General features: G+C 40.7%; 1 protein-coding gene, 1 long non-coding RNA gene and 1 other non-coding gene across 6 annotated transcripts in view; 2 read left to right on the top strand and 1 right to left on the bottom strand.

The window, feature by feature from the left end:
- Window positions 1-9,521: 9,521 nt before the first annotated feature.
- LOC123393880 lies at window positions 9,522-11,126 on the top strand. Its single transcript, XR_006608688.1, has 3 exons — window positions 9,522-10,051; window positions 10,496-10,563; window positions 10,951-11,126. It is a non-coding gene; the product is annotated as an uncharacterized LOC123393880 (long non-coding RNA).
- LOC123393884 lies at window positions 10,273-10,406 on the top strand. Its single transcript, XR_006608693.1, has one exon. It is a non-coding gene; the product is annotated as a small nucleolar RNA SNORA13 (small nucleolar RNA).
- Window positions 11,127-11,331: 205 nt separating the features above from the next.
- The window catches only part of EPB41L4A (erythrocyte membrane protein band 4.1 like 4A), a 250,082-nt gene continuing 239,725 nt past the window's right edge, over window positions 11,332-21,688 (bottom strand). For all 4 annotated transcript variants that reach the window (XM_045087135.1, XM_045087137.1, XM_045087136.1 and 1 more), the window contains 5 exons: window positions 19,543-19,590; window positions 18,888-18,956; window positions 17,744-17,854; window positions 16,413-16,494; window positions 11,332-13,388 (listed from right to left, as the gene is read on the bottom strand). In XM_045087135.1, the coding sequence (XP_044943070.1) occupies window positions 13,260-13,388; window positions 16,413-16,494; window positions 17,744-17,854; window positions 18,888-18,956; window positions 19,543-19,590 (439 nt within the window). In that variant the 3' untranslated portion in view covers window positions 11,332-13,259. The remainder of the gene's footprint in view (window positions 13,389-16,412; window positions 16,495-17,743; window positions 17,855-18,887; window positions 18,957-19,542; window positions 19,591-21,688) is intronic.

Raw genomic sequence — 21,688 nt, 5'->3', positions numbered from 1 at the left:
TCTCTCTCTCAAATGAACAAATAAAATCTTTAAAAAAAAGAAAGAGAGAAAACAATCACATTTACAATTGCATCAAAAAGAAGAAAATACCTAGGAATACACTTAACCAAGGAAGTGACAGACCTGTACACTGTACACTGAAAACTGTAAAACAATAATAAAGGAAGTTGAAGAAGACACAAATAAGTGGAAAGATATTCAGTGCTCATAGATGAGAAGAATTAACATTGTTAAATGTCCATATCACCCAAAATAATCTACAGATTCAATACAACTCCCAACAGAATTCCAAGGGCAGTTTTCACAGAAATAGAACAAACAAACCTAAAATTTTTATAAACCCACAAATGACCCCAAATAGCCAAAGCAATCTTAAGAAAGAACAAACTTTATGTCACTAAAGTGACGCTTGGCGGTCTCCCTTCAGGACTGGGGCTCCTTGCCAGAGGAACCAACCACGTGACTGGAGAACTGGAATTTTCAGCCCTACCCACCCACCCCCATCTCTGGAGAAGTGGGAGGGATTGGAAATTTTGTTCCATCACCAATTACCAGTGATTTAACCAATCATGTCTGTATAGTGGAATCTCCATAAAAATTCCTCAACAAGGAGGTTCAGAGAGCTTATGGATAAGTTAACACATCCAAGTGCTGAGAGGGTGGCAAGCCCGGAGAGGGCATAGAAGCTCCATGCTCCACCCCACACCTCAACTTGCACTATTCATCTCTTCCATTGGGCTGTTTTTGAGTTGTAATCTCCATGATATACCCGTAATAGTAAATAAGGTGTTTTCCAAACATCTGAGTCATTATAGTGAGTTATCAAACCTGAGGTGGGGGAAGGGTCATGTTAACCCTCAAATTTCTGGCTGGGCAAAAGTGTGAATAGCCTGGCCACCCCATTGCTGCTAGCAAATGAAATGGGGGTAGTTCTGTGGGAGTGAGCTCGTAACCTGTGGGGTCTGATGCTAATTCCAGGGAATTACTCGACACCCAGTTGATGTCAAAGAATCAGTGAACTGGTTGGTGTGAGGGAAAAAAAAAACTAAGAATAATGAAAAACTATCTGCCAACAAATTCAAAAACATGGCAGAAATGGACATGTTCCTAGGAAAGATGACTTAGCGAACATGACTAAAGAAGAAAAAACCTGGATGGTCCTATAGTCGTTAAAGAAATTGAATCAGTAGTTTAACTTCTTCCCACAAAGAGAGGTTCCTAGGTGGCTCAGTGGGCTAAAACCTCTGTCTTTGGCTCAGGTCATGATCCCAGGGTCCTGGGATCAATCCCTGCATTAGGCTCTCTGCTCAGCAGGGAGCCTGCTTCTGTCTCTCTGCCTGCATGTGATCTCTATCTGTCAAATAAGTAAATAAAATCTTTAAAAAAAAAAAAACAAAAAAAAAATTCTTCCCACAAAGAAAACACTAGACCCAGAGAGTTTTAAAAGTATGAGGTTTTAGGATTGAGCTACACAGCGGGTTCCCTGCTTGGCAAGGAGCCTGCTTCTCCCTCTCCCTCTGCTTGCCTTCTCCCTCTCCCTTGCATGTGCTTTCCCTCTCTCTGTCAAACAAACAAACAAACAAAATCTCTAATAAATGAATAAATAAAAATATAAGTATGTGGTTTATTTTTAAAATTAAAAAAAATTAATTCTGACATTCCTAAAATTTTTGGAGAAGAAAAAAAGAGAAGTTACCCAAGTAATTTCATAAAGCCATTTCAGACATACTCCACAGAACATTTCCCTGATTGATGTTTTCCCAATAAATTCCCTCTCATATTTAATTCTCCAATATCATACAACATACATATCCCTCAAAACAACATTTCAACTGAGATTTATGTAAGAAATGTTTTATTTAGTACCCCAAAACTCCATATAACATTTTTACCAATAACAACAACTAAAGTGTAGGAAATGGCTTAAGTTACATTAAAAACATGAAACATCATGTCAGCAAATAAAAAAGAATACTGTATACCAATGAAAGGGATATTGCGCATAAATGCTACTGGTGATAAAAGAAACACTGAAATATCATCCTCAGTATGAATCATTCTCTGTCACATTTCCACAGTGCCTTTCATATTTCATATTGCCCGTTTTTCCCCAGTTGTGTAGAAGAAGAACTAAAAAGGTTGAGAAAGTGTTAAGGAACTTAATGGAAGAGGAAAAGCAAGCAGAAAAGCAGTAACAATGAAAGAGAGTATGTTACTGCTGACAAAGCAACTAGTTGTTAACAACCATATTGTTTAGTGATTCAGGAAGCAAAGTTATGAATATTTATATCCCAATGTTATGCTTTGTTATTTAATAGAGTTTTGCTTACCGTATTACAGTTACACTTTAGGAAACTGGTTTGGGTTAACAAGTAACATATTACAATTATACCATTTAAAATAAAAAGAAATAGGTTCCCAGTTAAGGTTTTTGCACATGACATCTGACTTTCAGAAACAAATTACTAATATTAAGTAGATAGCTGTATAATTTCACATCAAAACTATCAATGACAGGATGTGAAAGATAACCACAGTTCCAACTCACCCATAAATGTAACAGCAAAAATTCTAAACAATATTTTTTGAAATGACAAATTTGGTTTCTTTCAGAAACGGAAGCCTGGTTCAACATCAGAAAAATACATTAATGCAGAGCACCTGGATGGTGCAGTTAGTTAAGCATCCTACTTTTGGTTTTGGCTCAGGGTAGTGAATTAAGCTGTATCGTGCTCTGAACTCAGTGTGAAGTCTGCTTAAGAGTCTCTCTCCCTCTCCCCCTCCTCCTGCTTTCTCTCTCTCTCTAAAATAATAAATAAATCCTTAAAGAAAATAAAAATGCAGGGGCGCCTGCGTGGCTCAGTGGGTTAGGCCGCTGCCTTCGGCTCAGGTCATGATCTCGGGGTCCTGGGATCGAGCCCCGCACTGGGCTCTCTGCTCAGCGAGGAGCCTGCTTCTCTCTCTCTCTCTCTGCCTGCCTCTCCGTCTACTTGTGATTTCTCTCTGTCAAATAAATAAATAAAATCTTTAAAAAAAAAAAAAAGAAAAGAAAAATGCATTAATGCAATGCACATGAACAAATTACAAAAAAATACATTCATCTCAACGAGGCAGATAAAACATCTAATAAAATTCAACATTCATGTATGATAAAAAAAAAAACTACTAGCAAACTAGATATACATATGGAAACTCCCATAACCTGATGAACAATAGGAAATACATAAAAATGTCATCCACATCATACACATGTGCTGAAACTTCAAAAGCATTCCTTTAAAATCATGAATGAGGGTGGGGCGCCTGGGTAGCTCAGTTCGTTAAAGCCTCTGCCTTTGGCTCAGGTTGTGGTTCCAGAGTCCTGGGAGCGAGCCCCACATTGGGCTCTCTGCTTCCTCCTCTCTCTTTCTGCCTGCCTCTCTGCTTACTTGTGATCTCTGTCTCTGTCAAATAAATAAATAAAATCTTTTAAAAAAATTTTTTTAATAAATAAATTAAAAATTAAAAAAATAATAAATGAGGGTAGCCTGGATGGCTCAGTCAGTTAAGTGTCTGCCTTCAGCTCATATCATGATCCCAGAGTCTCAAGATCAAGTATCACATGGGGCTCTCTGCTCAGTGGGGAGTCTGAGTCTCCCTCTGACCCTCCTCCCTCTGCAGTGCTCTCTCTCTCACATGCAAATAAATAAATTTTTAAAAAATAAATAAAATGAAATCATGAACAAGACAAGGATGTCTACTATTATCTCCCTATTAGACACTGTCCTATAAGCCCTAGTTTGGACATTCTTTGTCATACACACACACATACACACACAGAGAGTATAAGAATTTGGAAGAAATAAAGCCTCGGCAGAAAATACTATTTTTTAAGAAGAAATCCCCCCAAATGTACAAATTATTTGAAATTATATACTATTTATTATAATTATTTATAGTTGTATATTATTTATTATAATTATTTATTATTATATATCATTATAACTATGTATATATAAATATATATAAATATATAGTGAGTATTTGTATTATTTATAATTATTATATATTATAATTATGATTATAAAGTATTTAATATCTATTGGATATTAATTCAGATTTATAGCACCCACCATAACAAATACTGACTCCAAATGGTTAGAATGATATGTGCATAGCTTATCTGCAAAATCTTACTTATGATCCTGATAAAAACATTGCGGTGGGACAAGAAGGAGTGGGGTAAAAAAAAAACAGCTCACTTCTCACTCTGCCCCTTACAGAGGGTGTTGGATTTTTCTTGCATCTGTAACAAATTAACACAAATTTAGCAGCTTAAAAGGACACAAATTTATTATCACACCATGTAGGTCAAAAGTCTGGCATGAGCATCACCAGTTAAAATCAAAACATCAAGCTTTTCCGCTAAAGTCAGGAACACAGCAGGGATGTCCATTATCACCACTGCTATTCAACATAGTACTAAAAGTCCTAGCCTCAGCAATCAGACAACAAAAGGAAATTAAAGGCATCCAAATCGGCAAAGAAGAAGTCAAACTATGACTCTTCGCAGATGATATGATACTATATGTAGAAACCCAAAAGAGTCCATTCCAAAACTGCTAGAACTTGTACAGGAATTCAGTAAAGTGTCAGGATATAAAATCAATGCACAGAAATCAATTGCATTTCTCTACACCAACAACAAGACAAAAGAAAGAGAAATTAAGGAGTCAATCCCATTTACAACTGCACCCAAAACCATAAGATACCTAGGAATAAACCTAACCAAAGAGGCAAAGAATCTATACTCAGAAAACTATAAAGTACTTATGAACGAAATTGAGGAAGACACAAAGAAATGGAAAAATGTTTCACACTCCTGGACTGGAAGAATAAATATTGTGAAAATGTCTATGCTACCTAAAGCAATCTACACATTTAATGCAATTCCTATCAAAGTACCATCCATCTTTTTCAAAGAAATGGAACAAATAATCTTAAAATTTATATGGAACCAGAGAAAACCTCGAATAGCCAAAAGAATATTGAAAAAGAAAGCCAAAGTTGGTGGCATCACAATTCCAGACTTCAAGCTCTATTACAAAGCTGTCATCATCAAGACAGCATGGTACTGGCACAAAAACAGACACATAGATCAATGGAACAGAATAGAGAGCCCAGAAATAGACCCTCAACTCTATGGTCAACTAATCTTCGACAAAGCAGGAAAGAATGTCCAATGGAAAAAAGACAGCCTCTTCAATAAATGGTGTTGGGAAAATTGGACAGCCACATGCAGAAAAATGAAATTGGACCTTTTCCTTACACCACACATGAAAACAGACTCAAAATGGATGAAGGACCTCAATGTGAGAAAGGAATCCATCAAAATCCTTGAGGAGAACACAGGCAGCAACCTCTTTGACCTCAGCCGCAGCAACATCTTCCTAGGAACATCACCAAAGGCAAGGGAAGCAAGGGCAAAAATGAACTATTGGGATTTCATCAAGATCAAAAGCTTTTGCATAGCAAAGGAAACAGTCAACAAAACCAAAAGACAACTGATAGAATGGGAGAAGATATTTGCAAACGACATATCAGAGAAAGGACTAGTGTCCAAAATCTATAAAGAACTTAGCAAACTCAACACCCAAAGAAAAAATAATCCAATCAAGAAATGGGCAGAGGACATGAACAGACATTTCTTCAAAGAAGACAACCAGATGGCCAACAGACACAGGAAAAAGTGCTCCATATCACTCGGTATCAAGGAAATACAAATCAAAACCACAATGAGATATCACTTCACACCAGTCAGAATGGCTAAAATTAAGAAGTCAGGAAATGACAGATGCTGGCGAGGATGCAGAGAAAGGGGAACCCTCCTACACTGTTGGTGGGAATGCAAGCTGGTGCAACCTCTCTGGAAAACAGCATGGAGGTTCCTCAAAATGTTGAAAATAGAACTACCCTATGACCCAGCAATTGCACTACTGGGTATTTACCCTAAAGATACAAATGTAGTGCCCCGAAGGGGCACATGCACCCGAATGTTTATAGCAGCAATGTCCACAATAGCCAAACTATGGGAAGAACCTAGATGTCCATGAACAGATGAATGGATAAAGATGTGGTATATATACATAATGGAATACTATGCAGCCATCAAAAGAAATGAAATCTTGCCATTTGCAACGACGTGGATGGAACTAGAGGGTATCATGCTTAGCAAAATAAGTCAAGCGGAGAAAGACAACTATCATATGATCTCCCTGATATGAGGAAGTGGAGATGCAACATGGGGGGTTAAGGGGGTAGGAGAAGAATAAATGAAACAAGATGGGATTGGGAGGGAGACAAACCACAAATGACTCTTAATCGCACAAAACAAACTGAGGGTTGCTGGGGGGAGGAGGGTTGGAAGAAGGGGGGTGGGGTTATGGACACTGGGGAGGGTATGTGCTATGAAGTGTGTAAACCTGGCAATTCACAGACCTGTACCCCTGGGGATAAAAATATATTATATGTTTATAAAAAATAAAAAATTTTAAAAAATCAAAACATCAGCAGGGCTGTGCTCTTTTCTGGAGACTCTAGGAGAGAGGCTGTTTCCATGCTCATTCAGGATGTTGGCAGAATTCAGTTCCATGCAGTTGTAGAAATGAAGTCTCTGGTTCCTTGCTGTCAGCTGAAAGCCATTCCCAGCTTCTAGAGCTGAAACTGTATTCTTTGGCTTCAAAGATCTTCTTTCTCCAATTTAAAGCTAGCAGTAGAAGGTTGAGCCCCTCTCCTGCCTTCTCTTCCACCACATCTAATTCTTCTGCCTTCCTCTTTGATTTTTATCTCCTCTATCATGGTCTCCAAGCTTAATGACATCTGCAAAGCCTCTTTTACTCTATAATGAAATATCCACAAGCTCAGGTGATGAGAACATGGACATCTTTGGGGAACCATGCTTCGCAAGGAAACCCAGCTTGTTCCATGTTTGCACTAACACTACATGTAGCTTGTACATCCTTACATAATGCCTCAGCCCCAGCAGGCAAAGGTGGTGGAAAAACTAAGTAGCAAATACCCTCTAAATTTTTCTTGTGTCCTTGCTGCTTGCCTTGGCTTAATTACTGGATTTTCCTTATCAGGCTGTGTGAGGTTGAAGTAGACAGAAAAATGAACAATTTAGAATTGATTTCCTGACACCAATACTAACTCAACAATCGGAACAAATGCCTCCCCACTATCTACTCTTGAACCATTCAGAGTTTGGGAAAGAAATATAAAGGGGAGAATAGAAAAGCATAAGGTGGGAACAAAAATGACAAGCCATTAAAAGAAAAACATCAACATACTTCTCCTTTCCTTAAGAACTCAACCCAAGAAGATTCCATATCTTGGGTGAGGACAAACGAGAAGAGCTAAGCTCACGAGAGTCATTTGTTGTATGTTACTATGTATTACATGGAGCTAGATGATTCCACATCTATTCCATATCTATTTATAGTTCTATATCTATATCTATTATGGTTCTATATCTATTCATTTATTTGACAGAGAGATCACAAGTAGGCATAGAGGCAGGCAGAGATAGAGGGAAAAGCAGGCTTCCTGCTGAGCAGAGAGCCCAATGCCAGGCTCCATCCCAGGACCCTGAGATCATGCCCTGAGCTGAAGGCAGAGGCTTAACTCACTGAGCCACCCAGGCGTCCCTCCACAAGACTTTCTTTTTTTTTTTTTTTTTAAGATTTTTATTTATTTATTCAACAGACAGAGATCACAAGTAGGTGGAAAGGCAGGCAGAGAGAGATAAAGGAGGAAGCAGGCTCCCTGCCGAGCAGAGAGCCCAATGCAGGGCTTGATTCCATGACCCTGAGATCATGACCTGAGCCAAAGGCAGAGGTTTACCCCACTGAGCCTCCCAGGTGCCCCTCCACAAGACTTTCTTAATTCTTTAAACTAACATGTGTTCATGGGTATAGTTATTATCCTTTAAATGAGGAACCTTGGGGTCAAAGAAATGGTTATTTACCTAAGAGAACAAGTGTCAGAGCTGGATATAAACCCAGGTCTGCTGGCTGCTCCAACCCAAGAGAAGCCAAGACTCAGATTTGTTATAAACCCCACACTGTACCATTCAATGCCTTAAAATTACACTCCTAGAGGTATCCCCCTTCCCCAATCTTTTCTCCCCCAGATGTTACAGTAACTTCCTAATAAAGGTTTGTGCTATTTCCTTTCTTGTGATCATTACACATTTTTACTCCTTCAGTATGTCCCAAGTGTCCACGAGTTGATATTATTGTTCAGGCTAGTACTTGCGTGGGCTTGATTTTTTTTTTTTTTTTTAATCTTTTTCCTTACTTCCTTTATCTCTCTCTCACTAGCTTTAAGGAAATGAGGAAAAGTGCTGGGGTGTGGTCCCTTGATTAAAGTCTCTGCTAGGACCTACAGGAGCAAGGAGCCGCCCCCCCCCCCCCCCCCCCCGCTATTACACAGATCTCACTACAGTCTCTCTCCCTTCGTTGCATTAGGGTTATCAGGCAAAAAGCCAATTAACAACCTCTGCTTTATTTCTGTGGTAATCATTAGTCAACTCCAAAATTTCAGCGTAAAATTCCAACTCCTACCCCAGGTACAAAGCCTCATAAGATTTGCTCCTACCTGTCTCTTCTGCTGCATCTTATGCCATTCTGCACTCCACAGGCTGCTCCAGCCACACAGGCTGCTTCTCAGCACCCGAAATGTGACTAGTTTGAACTGAAACGTGCTGGAAGTATAAAATACACGCCGGACTTTTAAGCAAAATAGATCATTAACATATATCATTAATCATTAATGATTTTGCAATTTTGCATTGATTAATACTGTTACTACTGTAATTAATTTTTTTTTTTTAACTTTTGGGGTGGCATTTCAAACACTTAAAATGGAATTCGTGGTCCGCACTATGTTTCTGTGGAACAGCCTGCTCCGCCACATAACCTCCTTTTGTTTCCTCCTTGGCACTCAGGCCATCTGGACCTACGTTGTCATGTCACCTGTTTAAGTGCCTTTCCCGCCCAACTTAGAACTCGTAAGCCGGGACCCCCGCCCGTCTCATTCACACCCGGTTCCCAGGCATTGAGGTCAGAGCCTGAAGCTAGGAAGGGCTCTACAAATCATGTTCTTTGAATGAAGGACCCGACTCTTCCTCAGCCGGAGACTGAAGAACACGAGGTCTGAAGTCCTCTGCGCTACACCCGCCGCTCCGCGCGGACCCCACTCTCCCGACCCTGGGAGAGGGGTGGATACCGGAGAAAACCTGCCTGGGCGAAAGCACTGGTCGCACAACGCAAAGCGGAAAAAAGGACCCCTCGCCCCTATGCCCTCTTTCCTTCGCCCCCCCCCCCGCCCCGTCCCGCGACCAATCACGGCGCATTTCGCCCTCGCGCCACACGGCGGCGTCTCGCGAGGGCGCGGCGGCCAGTGGTACAGTCCGTCCTCCCCGCGCTCCCCCAGACAGTGGGCCCTTCCAGTCGTAGAAAAGCATTCTGGGAGGGGCGTGTGGCCTTTCTTGCTTCTGCGCTGGGCTGGGAGGAAGGGTTCTGCGCCTTCCGTGATGGCGGGGCTTTCGGTGTGCGCGGCTCCTTGGCCTCCGACGCGCCCGGGCGCCGGGCAGAGACGCGCGGCAGCCTTGAGGGTGATGAGACGTCTTTCGCACCCGGGCCGGCCCCGAGGTTCCCGCCCTGAGTTCGTGGAGGGCGGAGGGCAGCGGCCTGGGCTCGGCCACGTTGCCGGTGGACGGCAGGAGGCACCCTAGGCGGCCCTCAGGCTGCCTGCCCACGCCAGGAAATGGGAGCTGGGTGGGTTTGAGTGCATTTGAGTTTCTTGGTCATCGACTTTTTGCCGGGGAGGTTTCCGTATAAGCAGGGAATTCTTGGGTTGAAAGAGAGGCCTCACCATAAGTAGGCATGTGTGCCTACCGCATCACAGCTGAGATCGAGTCTACGTAGGAGTAAAGTGCCATTTAAGATTTAGATCTCGATAATTGTTTCAAGATGCGGAACTCGGCGAATGAGTGTCATCGACTTCGCAGGTGAGTTTGCATGTTCGTGCAAGAAAAACCGGTTGCCTCGCAGCTTTAGTGTTTTAACCACAAAACATTTTAAATTGCAGTTCTTGTTACCTGGTTTGGGGTTTGAATTGTCAAGGAAAATCTACAGCTGGAATTAAGCCCTTTTCCAGCGCTAACCCACAGAACAGATCATGGGGTCAGCAGCTTTGTGCCATAGAACAGTCCTTGCGCAGTTTCCTTGTAGCCTTTGTGTTGCCCGTTCACTTTTGGAAACTAGTGAATGTGGTGTCAAAAAAGGCATAAACTAAACACTTTGCAGCCTTTTCCTGCCCTTGAATTTGGTATCTTTGGTGTAGGAGCTGCGGAAGTAACAGTTGTTGCATTTGCCTTAGTTTACCTATGTGATCTTGAGTCTGCCAACATAAAGTGTGTATAGTTTTTCTTAACTTTTTAAATTTTGTGCAGGTGAAAGCTGGATGCTTGAAGTAAAGACTGCTGCTAGCTGAACACTGGGAGCACAAAGGTGATATAAGGTAAGGTGATGCTACCTTGTAGTTCTGTCGTAAAGGGGTTACTCCTAATGCAAATTTTACCTTTCCAGATTGGGCTGCCTTTTCTAGTGGGTGTTAGATTAAATTACTGTTAGTACTGCAACATCTGTAGTTAACAAGGTGAAATTAACAGCAAATAGGGTAGCCTGTTCCTAGCTTACTTTTTTAATTTTAAGATCACATGTCTGTGTGTAGCACCTACATTTCAAACACTTAGTCAAATCTCAGGTATGTTTTATGTGGACATTTAAAGCTGAGTCCAGACCTGCATGACTTAATGGAATTCAGAGGAGTATGGACTGTTAAATTAATCTATGATACCTGTGAATATTTGCTTGTCAAATTGAGTGCTTTATTTTGTTTTTTTAGGATATCCTTGATGAGGAATTCAAAAACATCATAAGAAATCTTGACAAGAGTTGCTTGGATCATTTAAAACTCCCAGGAGCCTGAGGGGCACTAAAATTGGTGCTCTTGGACAGTCTATAAATAAACACACCTAAAACAGTAGGGCTACAAATAAATATTTCATTGTGCTTCTTGAAGGTTTGTGTATTAACTACTAGCAAATAGCACTTTTCACTGAAAAATCAAGGGAAAGGGAGGGTTTCTCCTTCCCCAACAACTTCAAAATGATGAAATCTCAGTGTTTCTAGGTCACAGGTGTGTTTTCCATGGTCACTGCATTTTTATTTTTACTAGATGTCAGCATATCCTCTGCCTTCACTTTGCAGGAAAGAACAAATAGTCTGAACATCAAAAAATTTATTGAACTTTTCAGTAATGTACTAAGAAGTGGGGACACAAGAGTGAGCAAAACAGTTCCTCCTTTGGAAGCTTAGAGTTGAATGGCAGAAATGTCATCACAGATATAAAACTTTGTGAGACAAGTCTCATGCATGAGTTGACCAAGACAAACCTGAGAAAGCAGTCGAGTCTAAGGGTAGGTGTCATTTTTGCAAGGCAAAGTTGGGGATGGTGTGTGCAGAGGTCTTGGGCTAGAAAAGGTACAAACTGGTCATATTTGTAGTTACTTTCCCTCTTAAATGCCCTGATTCAGGCAAGTGCTTAATGAGGCTTAAAAGGTGGCTGTTTGCTGAGCCTGGGGTACTACAAAATGAGCCTGAACAACAGGTAAGAGACCAGACCATTTACGGCTGTTTATAGCAAGGAGAAATCCAGGATACTTAATATGTCAGAAAAAGGATGCAGTTGTCTAGGCAAGAGACAACTACCTTGGACCAGTGTGGTAAAAATTTGTGGAGATTAAGCTGTAGAGGGCAAAGCTCACAGGAGTTGGTAATAGGGGAGGTGTCTATAACGATTGCTAGTTGTGTCTTGCACATTCACAATGTAATGGTCCTAAATCCAGCTAGAGAGCAGCATTTTTAACTAGTTGAATTGGGATTGCCTTGGAGACCTCTAAGTGGCCTTCTGGCAGAACACTGGTCTATAGACTTAAGCTACAGGAATAAGCTTTAAGGCTGTGGGCATAAATGACATCCACTTACAGGGGAGGGCTGAGATAGGAGTGAGAACTAAGTGGCGAGGTAGAACAGCATCTGACTGGAGCAGTAAAGGATGGTCAGAAACATAGCAACAAATACTGCACTAAAAATGTTGTGGGGCAAACCATCAAAATTTGGTACACAGTAGTAGTGAGGTCTGTAGTGGAGCAGTTTAAATCACGATTTAGGAGATGGATTGAGGACACAGGCTACAGATAACCCTTTAAAGAAACTGGGAGAGAGAAAGATCGCTAGGGAGGGAACTGCCGTAGTGAAAGTTGGCTGGCTTTTTTTTAGGTGGTTGAGTTAACAGTTTAAAACCAAGTTGCAAGGATCTGGCTGACAGGAGTAAGTTGACAGATAAGGCTGAAGGAGATTGGGCTCCAAACCACATAGACAGGGACAGGAGTACTGTTGATAGTAACTGGAGAAGTTTGGGGGAGGGAGAATGTGAGATGTCCTGCATGAATATTTGTTTTCCCTGTAATAGTCACCCTCAAATGAATTCATCTTTGAGGGCAGTTAGGTAGCTAGGCAAGATGGAAGGACCATTTGCATTTGAGGGTTATGAATTTATAATTGAGGTCAACTGAAATCCACAGTCTTTTCTGAAAACACAAGGACACTAGAAGTTAAAAGCAACACTTAACAAAAACCTTTTTACACTTGTAAATAACCAGCGGAACTTAATGCCATAAAATACAGTATTACAAAGAACATATTTATATTAATAAAAACATCTGCAGTCTGAAAGTGATGTCTCAGTCTTCATAAATCTGTGCACGGGCTGAGATCCACCTAGAGTTGGGAAGAATCTTTTCCTCCACTTGGTGTGCTATTGCATAGCTAGGCAGCTGCACACTAGGATTCCCAAGCTTTGATTGGAAGCATCTGGTCTTGGTCATGGACACAAGATACCTGGAGTCTCCGGGAAGAAAAATAGGGCATCAAGTGAATGAGTTTTCACAAGACTATTCCAGTTACCAAATAAAAAGGCCCTTCAGCACAAATACGCTGTTAAACCTTTAAAAGATGCAACAGGTTCAATTTTTTTTTTTTCTTAAACACTTGCAGGTCCAACATACTTGAATAATTAACAATTCACAGTTTCAAAGTAAAGGTGGCACATACCCCTTCCCACCCCCATTCCCAGGCCCTTCTTCCTTGGCATCAAGTCTCTATCTTAAGGCGTGAAGCTTGGACAGTTTTTACTGTTTTTGCCATGTGTTTTCCAGCCAAATTGCTTGTAGATGCCTCAGATTTTTCTTCAATCAGGCTATCTTTAGATCCATTTCTTCTCTAGAAAAAAAATATATTCAAAAGATAAGATTCAGAGAAAATTGAAATCAGTTTTATTAATATATCAGAAATTAAGGCCTCAAACCACAAAATACTTAAGCTTCATAATATCAAAAGCTGTTCAACAAATATTTGTTATAACATGATTAAATCGTAAATGTAGAGTTAAATCATAGTAACATGCGTAAGACACTTTATGCATGAAAATTAGTCCTCGGTTATGCCAGTTGTCATTTTTGTGCCATCCCTAAACTAAAATCCAAGATCATTTTAGAGTGAGACATCTGTCTGAAATGGAAGAATTCTAGATAAATCAAAGGACCCTCCAGTGAGTCTGTGTAGGGGAATGGAGAACTAATACAGGAACTGGAAAAGGCACAGGGAGGTTACCCAAAACAGCACTACCATGTAAATTAGTCTACCACTAAACCTGTCCCCTCCGCCTTCATATTTAAGGACATAAAGGGAATCAGTCCATCATCCATCCCGCTTTAACCAGCTTTCTGTGAGGTGAGGTATAGGCAGGCCATGCCACTCCGACTTGTGCACCCTGGCCGAACTAGGACATGCAGCTTTTCTGCTTCCCTGGCTCACTAAGTCCATTCTCCACATGGCAGCCAGATCAATGGTTTCCTTTTGGCACTTGGAATAAAATCCAGACTTTTTTCCATGGTATCTAAAGCCCTGTGTTATCTGCCCCCACCCCCACCGTGCTCAGACCACATGGGGCTTTCAGCTCAAACAGGCCCTTTACAACTTTTCCCCTGCAAGGTTTCAGCTTTATACCTTGGTTTCTGAGATGGCTTTCTTGGACCACTCATCTCTGTAAAGTGAGGTCACCTGTAGATTTTCTAACTCTGCCCTTTGTTTCTTCATAATGCTTAACTAGTTTTTAAATTTTGCCTGTTTCCTTTTATGTGTTACCTGTCTAGGCCAGGAGTCAGCAAACATTTTTCTGTGAAGGGCCAGACTGTAGACTCTTATCTGTTTGTTGTTAGGTCGCCCCCCCCAAACACCCCCTTCTTTAGAACAACCCTTTAAAAATGGAAAAGCCATTATTAGCTCCTGGTCTGTACAAAAACAGACCAGATTTAGCCTATAAGACTGGTCTGCTGACTACCCAACCAGTGCCTGTCTCATTACATGTGCTCATTAGATGTTTGTTGAATTGAAAGTCAAAGGTGTCACAGAGACAAGCTTAGAATCAGAGCCACTGGTCAGAAGATGCATGGGAGTTCTTGTGCGCAGCGAAGTGAGGGCCACTATTCAGTATGCCTAAGTTTGAGATTCCTAAGTGATGGTGATGAGGGAATCTAGTTGGAAAAGCAAAACTGCAATAAAGTAAGATTCTTATTTGTACTGAATCCAACTTTGAAGTTTTAAGACAAAAAGTTCTGAGAAACTGCTTATTTATCTTCGCAGTAACCCTAACATGTTATTATCCACACTGCACAAAAATCGAAGTTTAGAAGTTAAAGTTTGTCCAAAGTCACACAAGTGCTGTGTGGAGACAAGGAGACACAAATGTAGGTCAGTCTGAATGCAAAGCCTAAACTAATCTTGAATATAAATTTTTAAAACTATGATTGACTTGAAACAAATTGGGCAACCTGTTAGCTCTCCTTGATCTATCTAATCAAAAATGAGGCAGATTTTGGTGGAAGTTGTGATTAAGTACCCAGCTCTCCATTCTGGACTGAGGCATTCACTCGCCCACCTGCTGGAAGTACTAGCTGCCATACAGCTTAAAAACGGAGCCCTTCCCCACAGGCTCCCCTCAGCTGAAGGCAGTCCCTTCCCCAGGGCACCCATTATTGAAGTGACTTGCTCCATGGTGAATGTGAGAGCTTTGCATCCAGAGGGGAGGGACGGGATGGACCATCTCAGATCTAGAGCTCCGTGTGGAATCAGCTGATGCTTTATTGGGAGTACACCACACACTTCTACTCTTGCCTTTCACTTCCCAAGTGTTGATCTTAAGAGTGCTTTCCAATAAACTTCCTCCTTGTAAACCTTGATCTCATAGTCCCAAGTCTTAAGCCCAACTTAAATGAGCACAGGCTTTTCTGTCCCTGCTCACATCAATGGCAAAAATGAATCAGAAAGGGCAGCATATGACAAGTACCGCTGGAGTCCATTTTCTTAGGTCATCTGTCAACTCCCTGAGTTTACATACAAAACTATGTATGTGCTTGTATGCATTTTTATGGGTGAGAAACAGCAGTTATAATTGCTTTCCAGGATCTTTTACAAACTGAAAACCACAGCACTGTGAACAGTGGGCTGACACTGGTCCATTATAAACATCAACTTTGTTCTTAGAGTGATGGTTTAACCAGATATAAATCCATCTAAAGATCTTAACCTACTTTTTTCTCTCTTCCTTAGCATGAGAGACAGTGTTAAACACCTTGCTGCAGTATGTTTGGGACAGTGGTCTCGATAGATTCACCTAATGCAACTGAGTACTAAATCCATTTTGTTAAGGCAGCTAGATGCTCTATTAATGTCCTTGAATTCCCTTGTAACCACTTTTTTTTTTTAAACATTCCCAGGACAAAAGTAATTCTCTTTGATGGAGAAAACAGAAATAAAATAGGACTTGAGTAATTTCCCTGTTTGCCATCAGTTAACAATAGAAATCTGCCCACTGTAAGTCTATCACTTTCTCCTTGCTTCTCCAGGTCAAAAAAGTATCTAAATGAGTGAAGCCATTGTTTCTTTATTCTGGCTCCAAACAATCTTACCATCTTTGTTATCTTTGGCTTTGCTCCAGGTATCAGACCATTTGAGACCTTACACTAGCTCTAGCTCTCACCTCTAAAGTAACTCTTCCCACATTGTGCCTTGCTTGAATCATGTCACCCTTCTTCCTTCTTCCACACTTTATATAACTTCTTTTAAAATTATGGAATCTCAGAGTCAAGTTAGAGATTCACTGCCCTATTTCCCCAAAAGAACTTTCAGAAAAGTGCTTCTCAAAAACTGTCATCAGTACCGATACCTTAAAACTTTATTACCAACCTGATGAACCGTGGAGCCACCAGAACCCTGAGCATCTGAAGAACGGGTCACAGGAAGTGGAGGTACAAGATCCGTTTTTGAACTGCAGAGAATTTGTTTTAGAATTAAGGATCAAGACAGTACCTAGAATCACAACTTGAGCTGGAAGAGGATTACAGGATAGAAAGCGTGTTTTATATACCTTCATATTCCTAACAGTGCCTACACAATGCTTCACACAGAGAGGTGTTTAATAAATGTTTTTGAATTAAGTTGAGCAGGTGAAGTAACTTGCTAAAAATCGAAGCAAATAAATAGAGGAACCAAGAATAAAACAGGTGTGGTTCCCATGCACTTTTGTTACGTGACATGTATAAATGGCTTTTTGATTTGTTTCCAGAGGAGCATTTATTGTCCATTTATCCTTTTTTCTATATACCTATGGAGCTATAAATAGCCAGGATCTACAATTTACAAACAAAACAAAAAATAAACAAAACCTGGCTTACACCTCTCTCTGCTGGATTAGTCTATCTCCCAATTTATTGTTTACTAAAATTCTGAGCCTTAATTCAGAGTTCAATGATTAACATTCCTAACCAGTAATACCAAGTACATGATGATTAATTATTTCATTAACGTATTTATTTAAAATAGAGCACCTATTGTGACCACAGTGTGAATGAGATACGGCCACTTAACCCAAAAGAAAAACTAAATGCAAAGAAATGACTGCAACATATATTTGCTGTAGTAAAAGAAAATGTCATCAAATCAGAAAGAAACTTATACCACTTCTCTCAAATAAGAATGTATCATTCATAACAGAATAGTAAATACATTTTTCTTCTTCTGAAAGTTTCGTGCAGGGGCACCTGGGTGGCTCAGTCAGTTAAAGGACTGCCTTTGGCTCAGGGAATGATCCCAGGGTCCTGGCATGGAGTCCCACATCAGGCTCCCTGCTCTGTGGGGAACCTGCTTCTCCCTCTCTCTCTGCCATTCCCCCAACTTGTTCTCTCTGTCTCACTCTCTCTCTCTCCCCCATCAACTGAATAAATAAAAACCTTTAAAAAAAATAAAAGCTTTAGTGCATAGCTCGGAGGTGGCATGATTTAGCCAAAGTATAGTCTAGATCTGTGCTACCCTGTGTGGTTGCCACTAGCCATACAGAGCTATTTAAATTAATTAACATTAATTAATTAAATTTTCAGTTTCTTAGTTACACTAGATAGAATAATCAAATAATAACCACACATACAGACCATTCCCATCATTGCAGAAAGTCCCATTATATTATCTGCTCTGGATCTGAAGCCATGAAGGGGATTACGTACTCAAGCTTGCCTACTTACTTCACCTCCGAGAGAACAGATCGCTCTCCATCTGAACACTGGGACCGGCGATACTGGCGGTAACTTCGAGGCGAATGGGAATGCCTGATGCGGATTGGGTCACCTTGAGTCCTGAACAAGCAACCAAAAATGTGGAAACCAGAAGTCAGAAGAGAATAATTTGGAATTTTTCCTTAATATGGAATGAGACTTTGAGAGTTTAAAAAGGACTTGATCCCTCTGAGCCTGGAAAACCTAAGTGGCTTAACTTTCACAAGCTAACAACAGAAAACTGCTCCTTTGACCATACATGAAAATGCCACTCTAGTATTTGTATGGACATGGGTGATTTTATATATATATAGAGAGAGAGAATCTTCTAAGTGAAAAAACTGTAATGAAACCATTCCCTGTTGCATTTTTTCCAAAAGTGTGGAAGAAGAAAATCTACCATGCAGACAAAATGGCATTCCACCAGAAAAAGTTGGCCCTTGTCCTAGCTACTAATTAGCCTGTCATTAATAATTCAGTCTTTAGCCTAAAGATAAGGAGAGATGGGTGGGGGCAGTTGGTGAGGGTGTGTACAAACCTGCTGTTCAACCAGAGAGAGGAAGCAAGTATAAACGGGTTACAGAGGGACATAAAGCCATGAAGTAGAATCCCACTTCCTCTTAATTGTAGCAGGATAGAAAACAGTAAAGAAGTCATCTTCTGCTGCATTCTAAACTGAATGATTAGGGAGTCCTGTTAGGCTTCCATGAAGCATGTTCCATGTGCTAGTCTATGACAGGGATTGGATGGGGCTTACAGGACAGGATTTGTAGCCAGCATCATTCTTTGGGCATTAAAGTAATGAGTAAGAAGAAGCATTGTTACCAGTTAATGAATATCTCAAAGAATTTTTATTTTAAAACTGACATTAAGCATTAAAAGCCCCTTGCTAGCTATCACATACAAACAGGCAGTTAACAGAAGATGACAGTGATTGTAGGACAGAATAACAATTAGCTTTAATACACCCTTTTCTACCTCTCCCTAAAGTTTTAATTTTAGTTAAAATGCAAAGACAAAGCACTTCATGGAACACCACTGACGAGTAAGAACGTACTATTACTTATAAGTATTAATAAAACATTTATCAAAAGATTTTCAAAGACATACGTACTCTACTTTAGTATATGGAATCTCTTTTAATTGTTCTTCAGACAATCCAGAGGGATCCACAAGTTCCTTTCTAGAAGGGAATGTGCAAGAAAATAAAAGTTACGATGCTGATATAAATACTAATACCTTTCACAATCGGCCGATGGGTTTTCCCTTCCTAATCTTATCCCTAAATACAGTGTTAGTAAAACTAAGAGAAACATGAGCCAGGAACAAAGATTAAGAAACTAGAATGTATTCAAGGAAAAATGGGGTGGGGACCCTTTTCTCTAGCTCTTCTCCCTTTTTTCCAGTTTTTCTATAACCAGAATGTAGAGGACTCTCCACCCATCATCTCCCTACAAAAAATCTGCTTCTCTCCCCTGTAGTAGGCATCTTTTCCCCCTCTGAATCTGTTTTCCTTGGTATTTATTTGTAAACTATTGGCCAGTCTGAGGCCCATTTACAGGTAAGGCTAAGTGATCTAAAGAGAAGACTGCGGGAGAGGGGCTGCTGGCCTGGAAAGGCACCGCCATGGGAGGGCGCTGTTCCACATAATGATGACAACAAAGACCATGTCACAGGCCAGAGGCTGCCTCTTGCTGTCCTTGGTGGTCCTCGTAAATGCCTTAACAAGACACACATTTTAAAACAGTAAGAAAAAAAGCAGTACTTACTGAATATGCTTCCATAACTCTTCTTTTGCCTGAATATCAGGGCTCCTCCTATAAAGAGAGAACACACCACTCATCTTTGCAAACATGCTTCATCTGACAACCTCACAGCTAAGTTTAGCAGAGCAACATTTATAGTTTTCAGTCCAGGAAGTTACTTGCCAGCAGGGATGGGACAAGGAAAGACTGGGCATGGAGAGCCAATGTGGGGTAGTATAAAGGCACCAGATAATTTATCTGCTAGCAGTACTGAAGAAAAAAATCACAGAACCACCAGCCACAACCAGGCAGGGCTTTTTCTGAAGAAGGAGCTTAGATGTTTAGGAGGAAATCCACACACCCTCCAGTGGTGATCTGTTCCTGGTCCTTCCAGCTATTTCTGAGTAAAGGCAAAGAACTCATCCTGATTCTATTAATATGAAAGATTCCCAACAGGACCTGTGATTACCTAGTGGAAGCAGCAAGCAGAGGGAAAAGGAAATGGTGGGACAGCTCAGGCCAGCAGACTGTACCAGTGACCCACATTTCCTCTTACATCTGATATTGTGTTTCTGGGTCATAGCGTGGGCCCAGAAATGCTGGGACATATGTGTGGTTTGCGCTGTCACCCTCTATATGCCCCCTCTCTATCCCTATCTACATAGCCCACAAATCTCTTCTCCAAAAGCTACTTGAGTAGAAATTATACCACTACTTTTAATTTCCTAGAATGAGAAATTTGAAGTCAGCATTCACGAGTTCACCCTCCCCATAATAGCAGTGAATACTAGAAATCTGTTATCACTGCAACTGCTGCCACAGAATGACTTTCTTTCCTAGTGGGAAAATGACAAGCTTTTATTCCTCCTTTCAGCAGAACCAAGGCCTAATAAAGTCCCAAAGAAAGGACCCAAACCCTAACAATTAAAAGGCCTGGAGGTCTGCAAAGCCCCTGCAATGCTCTGTCCTGTGGAATTTTACATTCATAATCTGTATCAACATTTTGGGCTCAATATCACTTTCAACACATGATACTATCATTGCTTTCATTTTTCTTAGTTAATGAGGCACCACTGAAGCATTCTGGTAGGGCTTTCCAAGCGCACAGAATACAATAAGCTACTTTCTAGCAATTAAATTGACTAAGTGTCCCCCTCTACACTTTGTGTGTGTGGGGGGGAACTGTAAATATCTTTTAATCAACTCAAAAGGAATCAAAACACAGAAGATAAGGGGAGGGGATAAAGCCTTGGTCTCAAACATAAAACATGATATTGTTAAATGTTGATGTTGTTATATAATAAAATTATACGCTTAAAAAAATCTTAAGAAATGCTTCTTTGGAAGGATTTTCTGCAAGAAATCTTCCTTTCCTACATTTGACTGGTGTGGTTCACTAGACAATATCTTAACCCATTAAAAGATACTGCCAGAGAAGGTGTGAATATTAAAAAGCACTAAGCTATTTACTGCTTAAAATAAGGAAGGATAGTTCTGTTTTAACTATATACCAGCATCTTGTCACAGAAGGTCACCCAATAGTTTAAAGTATTACATCTTATCTAGGTTAGCGGGCCATTATATTGATAATCATTCTTATGTCTGGAAGATGCAATAGTGTGGCTACCTTTGAGCTGAGCCAGGTTCCTACATTTTGGGTCAGATAATTCTTTGCTACAGAGGGTTGTCCTGTGCATGGTAGAAGGATGAGTAGCACCTATGGTCTCCACCCACGATGCTACTAATACCTCGCCAGGGTGAGAAGCAAAAATGTCTCCAGATCTTGGCAGATGTTGCACAGGGGGCAAAACCGCCCCCACATATGAAATGACTGGTCAAAGGTATGACCTGAAAGTAAAGTGGCTCTGGTTGGGAGGACTAACTGTGAGGCCAGCTCCCTGCAGAGATCCATTATATGGATATGGAAACAGTGCTGGAAAGAATGACAGCAAGGCGGAAACTAAATCTTAAGAGAATGAGGGAAGAGGCCCAGGGCACAGTTGCTGAGCTACAGTAAGTGGTGTAATTTTGATGGCATGAGATTCAAACCTGAATGCTTTGAGGAAGAAGAGAGAGAGAATGAAAAAAGCAATGAGGGGCAAGTAGGATGTGCCTGTCCCCCATGATCGCCACACCAGGCTAGTGATGAGAGATGGTGAATATCAACAAT

This window comes from Mustela putorius, unplaced genomic scaffold, assembly GCF_011764305.1.
Source record: "Mustela putorius furo isolate JIRA1106 unplaced genomic scaffold, ASM1176430v1.1 tig00001059_pilon_pilon_pilon, whole genome shotgun sequence".
NCBI lineage: Eukaryota > Metazoa > Chordata > Mammalia > Carnivora > Mustelidae > Mustela > Mustela putorius.
Note: the sequence above shows the minus strand (reverse complement) of the source record. Positions and strands in the feature narration are given on the sequence as shown.